The following is a 10483-nucleotide window of genomic DNA, read 5'->3' as shown; positions in this document are numbered from 1 at the left end:
ATACACGTCTTTGAGATCCGCGGGATGGAGGGGTACAAACGTCTTTGAGATCCCGCGGGATGGAGTGATGAACGCCTGTGAGATCCCGCGGGATAGAGGGGTGAACGCGCCTGTGAGATCCCGCGGGATGGAGGGGTGACGCGTCTGTGAAATCCCGCGGGATGGAAGGGTACACACGTCTGTAAGATCCCGCGGGATGGAGGGTTACACACGTCTTTGAGATCCCGCGGGATGGAGGGGTGAACGCGTCTGTGAGATCCCGCGGGATGGAGGGGTACACACGTCTGTGAGATCCCGCGGGATGGAGGGATGACGCGTCTGTGAAATCCCGCGGGATGGAGGGGTGACGCGTCTGTGAAATCCCGCGGGATGGAGGGGTGACGCGTCTGTGAGATCCCGCGGGATGGAGGGGTGACGCGTCTGTGAAATCCCGCGGGATAGATGGGTGAACGCGTCTGTTAGATCCCGCGGAATGGAGGGGTGAACGCGTCTGTTAGATCCCGCGGGATGGAAGGCTATACACGTCTTTGAGATCCCGCGGGATGGAAAAGTATACACGTCTGTGAGATCCCCCGGGATGGAAGGATTTACATGTCTTTGAGATCCCGCGGGATGGAAGGGTATACACGTCTGTGAGATCCCCCAGGATGGAAGGATTTACACGTCTTTGAGATCCCGCGGGATGGAAGGGTATACACGTCTGTGAGATCCCGCGGGATGGAGGGGTACAAACGTCTGTGAGATCCCGCGGGATGGAGGGGTGAACGCGTCTGTGAGATCCCGCGGGATGGAGGGGTGAACGCGTCTGTTAGATCCCGCGGAATGGAGGGGTGAACGCGTCTGTGAGATCCCGCGGGATGGAGGGGTGAACGCGTCTGTGAAATCCCGCGGGATGGAGGGGTACACACGTCTGTGAGATCCCGCGGGATGGAGGGGTGAACGCGTCTGTGAGATCCCGCGGGATGGAGGGGTGAACGCGTCTGTGAGATCCCGCGGGATGGAGGGGTGAACGCGACTGTGAGATCCCGCGGGATGGAGGGGTGAACGCGTCTGTGAGATCCCGCGGGATGGAGGGGTGAACGCGTCTGTGAAATCCCGCGGGATGGAGGGGTGACGCGTCTGTGAAATCCCGCGGGATGGAGGGGTAACGCGTCTGTGAAATCCCGCGGGATGGAAGGGTACACACGTCTGTGAGATCCCGCGGGATGGAGGGTTACACACGTCTTTGAGATCCCGCGGGATGGAGGGGTGAACGCGTCTGTGAGATCCCGCGGGATGGAGGGTTACACACGTCTGTGAGATCCCGCGGGATGGAGGGGTACACACGTCTGTGAGATCCCGCGGGATGGAAGGGTACACACGTCTGTGAGATTCCGCGGGATGGAAGGGCACACACGTCTGTGAGATCCCGCGGGATGGAGGGGTGAACGCGTCTGTGAGATCCCGCGGGATGGAATCGCGAAATATCCATCTAAAAACAAAGTCTAATACTTAACCAAATTTAATAAAAATTATCGCATGGGCTTCCCCAAATCAGCCGATGGAAATGGATGCTTTTTCGCACCTGGTACGTTCTAGGATGACAAAATGGCAGCTGATAGAGGTTGTTTAACGGGAGCAAGTTGTTGATGACGAGCCGTTACTCTGTACCCTTGACACAGCTTGCTCTGTTTCTGCTTGAGATTCAACCCCTGGGGATTGGGCTGCAGTCTTCATACAGTTGTTTAACCGCGACTCAACGAGCTGCTAATCCTTCTCGCCACACCTATGAGAAAGAACACCATATATGGTGTTCTGACAAGACACAAGGCCATAGAGAGAAGGGGGGGGGGGGGGGCTTGAACGGCATGGTGCATATTAACTAATAACTAATAGTTCTTTTTACCAATCGTGACTAAAAAAACTGTAAAACTGTGGTTATAATCACAGCGCATCAAAGCTTCTCAAGCGCGCCAGCTTTCTTCAAAATCGCAACAATTTCAAAGACTTCCTGTCCAATATCCGGGACTGACTGTGCTGACGGGAAAAGAACGCGCACTATGCGAAACCAGCAAGGTCAAAGTGTGACCCTCTCAAGCGTGCTCTTCAGCACAGGAGTTTGACACTAATGAAGGGCTAACTACCGACACACGTAGCGGCGAATGCATGGCGAATAAACATTTCTCGTACACGTCATTTAACTTTGTTTTGTAAGGAGAATGCAATTCTAGTCCCTGTCTTGGGTCTGTGTGTGCTCTGACCTGGTGTGGGAATAGCCGGGCTCGGGACATTCCTAAAACATTTCCTCTGTTATCCTGTGTCGAGCTGCAATAATCCGGCATGAGAACCTGGCAGTTTCAAATCCCCAACTAGGCATGGAAATGGGAGTAGATCGTGTTTTACGGGGGAGGAGAGGTAAGGGAAATTCCCCCGTAAACAGACGGGAAGAAGACAGTCCTTGGAAAATAAACCAACTGTTTCCTTAATTTAAGACCAAACTTTCATTCACCCGACGTTTGCCAAGAAATTCTGATCGAGAGATTTGCGCGGCAATCCGCCCTTTCGCGGTTTTTCGGCGCCGTAAACTCAGGAAGGCAGGATCGGGTCCGGGTCCGTGCAAAGCTCGTGCGCAGGAAATTTACGAAAGGAACAAGACGGGAGCAACGACAACACTTTGTGTGTGTCCGTAATGAGAAGACGAGCCCTGCTGACCCCCAGCACTGGCCATAACAAGCCAATGTCTTTGCGCGCTACACGTGTTACGTGACAGATGTCACGCGCGGTCAATTTTGCGTTATTCGTCATGCGTAGGAGGAAGTGCTCGTTCTACATGTTGGCCATATAAAGTATCGATATCCTGAGTTCCGCATTTCTCATGGCCCTTTTAGAAAAATGAGTAATTGGTAAATCCATTTAAAGAGCCCTCAAACCTTATGAAAAACTTTATTACATATCATCTACCCAGTGTTGACATGCGAGTTCTTTCTTACATAGCATCTACGCAGTGTTGACATGCCGAGTTCTAGGGTGCGAATTGAGCAGCGGGGGATAGGCAGATGGAGCATAAGATGCAAGAAGTTGCGCTTTTATTTTTCTTAGGACATGTTTATCGACATTTTAAGATCATTTTTCAATCAAGGAGAGAACTCTTGTAAAAATGATGACAATAAATTCCGTTCGGTCCATCCTCATAACTACATACTTATGGTTATATCGGATTCTTGAAATGTCTTCAACAAGTTCTCTCTTTCTCGGATGCAAACGCATATTATGTTTGCAAATTCTGCCTTGGAAAAAGCCCTTCCCTGATACCCTTTTCTCTCCTGTGGAGCGGGTGCAACATTGCATCGAAAGGACCAATCAATGTCATCTTATCTCGGCAACTACATGCGCCGGATATAGCCATCTCAGGGCTTTAACAATGAATGTACTTGAATAGCCTGCTTGCAGGCGTCAACCCGGTGTGTTTTTCGCTATGTTTACGGTGTTTTGCCAAAAACAAGATGGCGACCACGACCTAAGGCATAGCGAAAAAAACACCGGGTAAACGCCTGCAAGCAGGCGAGTACTTGAAGGATACTTTTCTCGTTATCAACGCTTTCTGGAACGCTTTCAGCTCATCCAAATCAACTCGATGCATCAGCCAAAACCTTCATATCGGCGGAAATGATCTTAGGAGGCCCTTCTAGAGGCAGCCCAAATATTGACATTGATTTTCAAGCCTTTATCGAAACCTGTCCAATCCAAGTGTAATATCCAGCGTCATACTTATTTCTTGCGTGGTTGTCAAATGGACCTTGTCAAATTTGTCCAGAATAAAGCGCAGTTGCGAAAGACTTCACGTCATAGGGAGTGGTGTTTTTGTTGTTAATTATGATAGAGACTGTTAACAGTCGAAATCATTTCTATAGTTGCGGTAATTAGTTTGCTCTCTATGCGTTCTTTTTTTTTTTATGACGCCAAATAATTTTCAAGCACAAATGAGAACCTTCCGGTAGCTAAACTCTCTAGGAAATGTACTCCAATCGACGGGGGAGCTGAGGAAATGAGCTTCTGATAATCGAGATTTCAAGTGCAATGTGAGTTTAAACAGTGCTCTAGTAATGAGGTCGATAAGGTTGATCATGCCAACGAGAGCGCAGAGCCGCTAACAAGGCGCATAATCACGCCGATATCTAAAGGTTTACCGAGGTTGTGCTGTGACTAATTCACCGCGCCTCGTGGCGATCCTGTGACGTCATAGGTGGGCGGTGAGGTCACATGGGGGGGATATACCCTGATATTCCATGACTGCCCGGAACTGATCTGTGTATATATACTTTGAAGACGACAGCGTGTAGACGAATATCGCGGACACGATCCGAACAGCACAAGATACAGAACGTGAGATTCTAACCACACGAATACAAGCACAAGATACAAAACGTGAGATTCTAAACGGTGTAAAACCAGCGCAAGTTTATTATCAGCTAGGTGAGTTAAATGCATGTTTTTATTGAAATGGCCAGCATCCTAGGGGGTTGATACTAAACGCTAAGAATGCACGTAAAACACCGCACTGACTTTAGTATTCTCTAAAGCTTGCGGGTATACATGGTTTTAGGTCGATATCGCATTTCTTCTAATAAATCTCTACCTCTGTATTTGGGAAATATTTGTTGTCTTTTGGCTTTTTCCTCAATTCAGTTTCAAATGACAACATTTCGTCGCCTGAATCGCCTGTGCCCTAAGTGACGCATCGTCAACATTCCAAGTAATTAAAGTGTCTTATGTGCGACATTCTTGGAATGATATTTTATTCATAAGATCTTGTAACGATGAAAAATGTCGAAAATGGCAGATGACGTTACATCCCTGTCGTAATGTCGGACAAATGACATGCCAATCAATCAATTTTTAGGCCAATCACAGCACTTCCGGAATGCATGACCCGAGATGTTTAGTACGAGCGGCTAAATTTAGACTAGAAATTTCCGTTAGAAATATATTCGTTGTTTGCTCATATTCACACGTGCACATTAATAGTTTCTTCTCCCTGGGGACCAATTGAGTGCATTTTGTCAATTGCGCACATGGTCGCGTTACAAAAGTGTTTGTTTTGTTTGGTTTGGCGGGATGATTTAATACAGTCATTGTTATTTTTTCATGTCAAACGCAACGGTCTACGAATGCCATGCTCTATTAAACATTCAAAAGCTAACTGCCGTATCTTAAACCTTTAGCGCACAGATAGTGGACGTGAAAATTGTTGGTAAACTCATATCATAGTACCTTCAACAAGCCCTGCTTCAGCATTTGCTGATTACCTGATTTGTATTGTCTAACCCACAGATCTCGCATTTGTTTTTGATCCCAAGAAGAAAAGATGCAGTCGGCAGGGCTTTTCATAATTTTAGGTAAGAGATGGATGAGACGTTTTTCACCACGCAGACTTAAAGTTGAGAGACTTGATAAAATATAGTTGTTTTTATTTCCAGGCCTCCTTGTTGCTCAGTGCGCATTGGGCGCCCCAACTCAACAAGCAATGCAATTCCTCGAGGCCATGGGCAGCAAGTACAAAAACCCAACAGTTTACGCAGTTCGCTTAGACTCAGATGTCAGCTTAGACTGCGATACGAACGAGCGCTCAGTTGTGGTCACCCTGTGGCACAGGATGAGACCTTCTGATACCTTCAGGCAGGTTCCTGAACAGGAAGGAAAAGTGAACAAGAAAAAGCCCGGGAAATTCACCGTGCTCAAAGTCACTCTTGAAGACATAGGGTTCTATCAGTGTAGAGCTCTGAGTGATAGCAAACAAGAAATCACCAGGGATTTTGTCATTGTTCTAACGGCTGGTGAGTGACACACAATGCCTGGATTAACTAGTTGTATTCTGTAACGCACACCGTAAAGTTCTATTAAACCACCTGTAACTTTCACCAAATATTATACTTTCTCCATATGATACCTATGACTGCCACCCCCCCCTCCCCTCCCTCATTCCATTGAGACCCTCAAGTTGAATGAAAAAAAATTGAAAAAGTGCTTCGATCGGATCGCCAATGTTCTATTCATGGTTGGCAGGTGCATGTACTTGTTTCAACGTCTTTTGAATAACTGACGCTGTACTTGTTTCAACGTCTTTTTATAACTGAAGCACTTTTAGATCAAACTTTGGAATAAACCTAAATACAAATTAGCGATTAGGTATTCATTAATTCACCTGCTTTTTAAGAGTTACTTAAAAGCACTTCATTTTAAAAATCGCGTACTCTTTATTTTTCATTTTTTCGCGTTTGATTGCATGGGTGTTAATTTCGTATAATAGATGTCAGCTCTACCCTTTAGACACAATCACTCCTTTTTCCAACTTGGTTACATCCGACATGACGGAAAAACATGACTTGACGTTTCCAATAAGCTCATTTCACATCAAATAAGGCTGAAAATTCCCCTTAGTACTTAGTGAGTAATATCAAACAAAATATCAAATGCGACTTTTTTAATTGATGCGACTTTTTGTAAAGTGACATTGAAAATTTGAGGTTTTCGTCCCTGAGCTCAAACATAGCGCAAGGATGATCAAGAAAAAATTTTCTTAAAAAGCCAAAATCTGGGTATGTGCATTTCGGCTTCACGTTATTTGTGTTTTAAAAAGGGAAAATCAGTCCGGAATACAAGGAACTTATGGCCATTGTAAGAAATTTTATCTTCTTTATCTATCTCTTCGAATTGCGCATATTCATGGTTTTTCTGTCATGTCCTTACATCCACCTTTTTTAAACTTCCAGCTTCCCCAAGTCTGGTGATGTCCCCAGAGGTCCTCCTGGAACGCAAAGTGTCAGGCAGTGATGTTAGGATATCATGCGAAACTACTGCCAATAAGCGCATCAAATGGTTCTATTACTCCACCAATCAAGACCCGTCACAGAAGCAGAGGATCCGACGATCGCGCAATTACCACGTAACGAACGTAAATACGAATGTTGATTATGGGTTCAGCAATGTCACCGTGTGGAATAGCACTCTCACCATTGTCAACGCCCAGGTCGCCCAGAGCGGTCATTACGAATGCAGTCTAGGAAAACCGTTTGAATACCTGTACAGGAATAACCATCTAGTTGTAACAGGTGAGTCTGACAAATAGGTAAAGGTTATTATGATCAGTATAAACATGCGCGGAGACCCAGTGGACCCTAGCTTGCTATGGACAAGCCAGCCATTCTATCTAAGCTTTTTGGGGGGTAGGGTAGGGGGGTCCATTCCTACGGTAGCCAGCGCAAATTATTATTTTCACCAGGAGGCATTAGTTAGAAAACCTATTTGAAGGTTATAATGTGACCCTCTCTGAATAAAGATAACTGTTTACTAGGGGAAGCATTCCGTCCTTTTATTCTCCAGACGATGAAAACTGCATTTAATCTTTTTAATAACTTTGCATTCGTTTGTATTATGCCCCAGACCCCACGCCACCAATATTCAGTACCAGCTCAGAAACCATCACGGCCACGCCCAATACCCCAGTCTTCCTCGGATGTAAGCCAAATGGTTACCCTAAACCCACGATTGAGTGGAAATATTTCCCGCGGATGAAAAAGGGTGTATCTATTAAACCGTGCACCCGTATCCACGTGGAAAGATGCACTGATGAGGACTTCATCCAAGCTACAGATGGTATCATAGTAGAGCGACCCGACGTCGACTATCACAGTGGAATGTTCCTCTGCATCTCCAACAATCCCTTCGGTACAGCACGAAAATACTTCGTAGTCAACGTACCACGTAAGTCTAACCCTAATAAGTCCTCTAGCAGGGAATAGTGAGCTAGCGCTCTAATGATTTGATAAGGGGGACTTGGGCCTAGGGAGGCGGTCAGGCTTCATGGGTGAGACACCGGACTGGGTATACTTATTTTGATACATCTATAGCTGTACATGACCAGTACCTGTAACGGGCCTGTCATGGCTTATTTTGTAAATTTAAGTTATTTCGTGTCATTATTTGTGTGTTTAGATGCCCCAGAGATAGACAGAGCAAACACTCCGAAAGTCATCCTGCGGAAGCCCGGTCCATCTACATTTACTGTGTACTTTAAGCACCTCGGTTACCCTGAACCAAGTATTCGATGGGAAATGCAACCCTCGTGGTTTTATGGAAGTCCTGCGAACCCATCTATGTGGCGTCCTTTTGAGTCGTACGACAAGGCCGTCAGGCCAGAAGTACTCAAGAAACCCACAGAGGGAAGCTTATCAACTGTTGTGCGTATACCCTTCACCCTCAATATCGGGGCGTGGTTTAAGGTCACGGCGTCTAACGATGAAGGCTCGGACAGCTTAGAGGTTCTCTTTATTGGTCAGTAACTGAACTGAACAACACAGCGAGTGTAGGGACATACCAAGTGCTTTTACAAGTGTAGCACGGTCAAGTGAACATATCAAATGGTCTGACATGTGTTCTACATACAAAATCCTAGCCTCAGGTCATGTACAAACCCAGGGTTTGTTTAAGTGTGAGGTACTCAGGTATAAATAAGAAAAGAAAAAGACTTGTTGGCGGAAGTACGCATGCGCCCTGTGACCAGCCTTACAAGCACAGCTACAATTAGTAAAGATTCCTTAATCTTTGCATAAAACCATTAAATTCGCACTGGCTTGAGGATCGATTAATGAAGGGAATCATCAAGCCCTCCTCCTCAGAAAGAAATTGACTTTCGCTATCGCAAACAAGGACTAATCTTAAAAAAAACTTTTTTTGTCCAGCGATTTGCGAACTTGTTACTGTTGTATACATTTTATGCCTCTAAACTTCATTCTAGTTGCTAGGAGTTACCAAAAGCCCGACAAGCAATTGTGCGCAGTTTTAGTGTATCCGTATTTTACGGCCTTTTTCTGAAGTACGTTGAACACAAACTGTTAGCAGTTCAGGCGCTCGCATTTTTAATAGCATTTCATATTTATTGTAAATACCGTTTATTAATTATATATATCATTATACTGTAAATATTAACTGAATAATGGACCATTAAACTATGTAACCCTATATTTAAAATCTGACTGATCTAGCATTAAATTTTTTTATGCTAAAAATTCAAAATCACGGTTAGCTAGAGCAAGATCGTCAACTACCGTACGCGCAGAGCAGTGCAACATACTTGTCTTATTCACACACACCATCCTCGTAGAAGCGTATGAACATTCAGCGCTGAAAATGAGAAGAAGCTATAGACCGGTCTGATTTTTACCCACTCTAGGGGACGCCAGAGACGTACATGCATCCTATTTTAGACCGGTCTGATTTTCACTCCCTCTAGGGGACGCCAGAGACGTACATGCATCCTATTTTAGACAGGTCTGATTTTCACTCCCTCTAGGGCATACGCCCGAGACGTACATGCATCCTAGTTTAGACCGGTCTGATTTTCACTCCCTCTAGGGGACGCCAGAGACATAAGACATGGGGGGCGTCCCCCAGAGGGAGTGAAAATCAGACCGGTCTAAACTAGGATGCATGTACGTCTCGGGCGTATCCCCTAGAGTGAGTGAAAATCAGACCGGTCTAAACTAGGATGCATGTATGTCTTGGGCGTCCCCTAGAGGGAGTGAAAATCAGACCGGTCTAAACTAGGATGCATGTACGTCTCTGGCGTCCCCAAGAGGGAGTGAAAATCACACCGGTCTAAACTAGGATGCATGTATGTCTTGGGCGTCCCCAAGAGGGAGTAAAAATCAGACCGGTCTAAACTAGGATGCATGTACGTCTCTGGCGTCCCCAGAGAGAATAAAAATCAGACCGGTCTAAACTAGGATGCATGTATGTCTCGGGCGTCCCCTAAAGGGAGTGAAAATCAGACCGGTCTAAACTAGGATGCATGTATGTCTATGGCGTCCCCTAGAGGGAGTAAAAATCAGACCGGTCTAAACTAGGATGCATGTACGTCTCTGGCGTCCCCTAGAGGGAGTGAAAATCAGACCGGTCTAAACTAGGATGCATGTATGTCTCGGGCGTCCCCTAGAGGAAGTGAAAATCAGACCGGTCTAAACTAGGATGCATGTATGTCTATGGCGTCCCCTAGAGGGAGTGAAAATCAGACCGGTATAAACTAGGATGCATGTACGTCTCTGGCGTCCCCAAAAGGGAGTGAAAATCAGACCGGTCTAAACTAGGATGCATGTATGTCTATGGCGTCCCCTAGAGGGAGTGAAAATCAGACCGGTATCAACTAGGATGCATGTACGTCTCTGGCGTCCCCAAAAGGGAGTGAAAATCAGACCGGTCTAAACTAGGATGCATGTATGTCTCTGGCGTCCCCTAGAGGGAGTGAAAATCAGACCGGTCTAAACTAGGATGCATGTATGTCTCGGGCGTCCCCCAGAGTGAGTGAAAATCAGACCGGTCTAAACTAGGATGCATGTATGTCTCGGGCGTCCCCTAGAGTGAGTGAAAATCAGAGAGGTCTAAACTAGGATGCATGTATGTCTCGGGAGTCCCTAGAGGGAGTGAAAGTCAGACCGGTGTAAACTAGGAT

The 10483-nt window shown here is 46.0% G+C and overlaps 1 protein-coding gene across 3 annotated transcripts; it reads left to right on the top strand.

Annotated features, from left to right (window-relative positions):
• Window positions 1–4271: 4271 nt before the first annotated feature.
• LOC5516500 (Down syndrome cell adhesion molecule homolog) lies at window positions 4272–8997 on the top strand. 3 transcript variants are annotated; one of them, XM_001636460.3, is made up of 6 exons: window positions 4272–4452; window positions 5311–5375; window positions 5457–5813; window positions 6750–7088; window positions 7420–7740; window positions 7972–8997. In XM_001636460.3, the coding sequence occupies exons 2-6, from the start codon at window positions 5345–5347 to the stop codon at window positions 8316–8318; spliced, it is 1395 nt and encodes a 464-aa protein (XP_001636510.1). In that variant the 5' UTR covers window positions 4272–4452; window positions 5311–5344; the 3' UTR covers window positions 8319–8997. The 3 variants fall into 3 exon arrangements, with proteins under 3 accessions (XP_001636510.1, XP_032242208.1, XP_048589740.1); XM_032386317.2 differs by lacking the exon at window positions 4272–4452 and adding an exon at window positions 5119–5230; XM_048733783.1 differs by lacking the exon at window positions 4272–4452 and adding an exon at window positions 5166–5226.
• The last annotated feature ends 1486 nt before the right edge of the window (window positions 8998–10483 follow it).

This window comes from Nematostella vectensis, chromosome 10, assembly GCF_932526225.1.
Source record: "Nematostella vectensis chromosome 10, jaNemVect1.1, whole genome shotgun sequence".
Taxonomy (NCBI): Eukaryota; Metazoa; Cnidaria; class Anthozoa; order Actiniaria; family Edwardsiidae; genus Nematostella; species Nematostella vectensis.
This window is presented reverse-complemented; position numbering and strand designations above follow the sequence as displayed.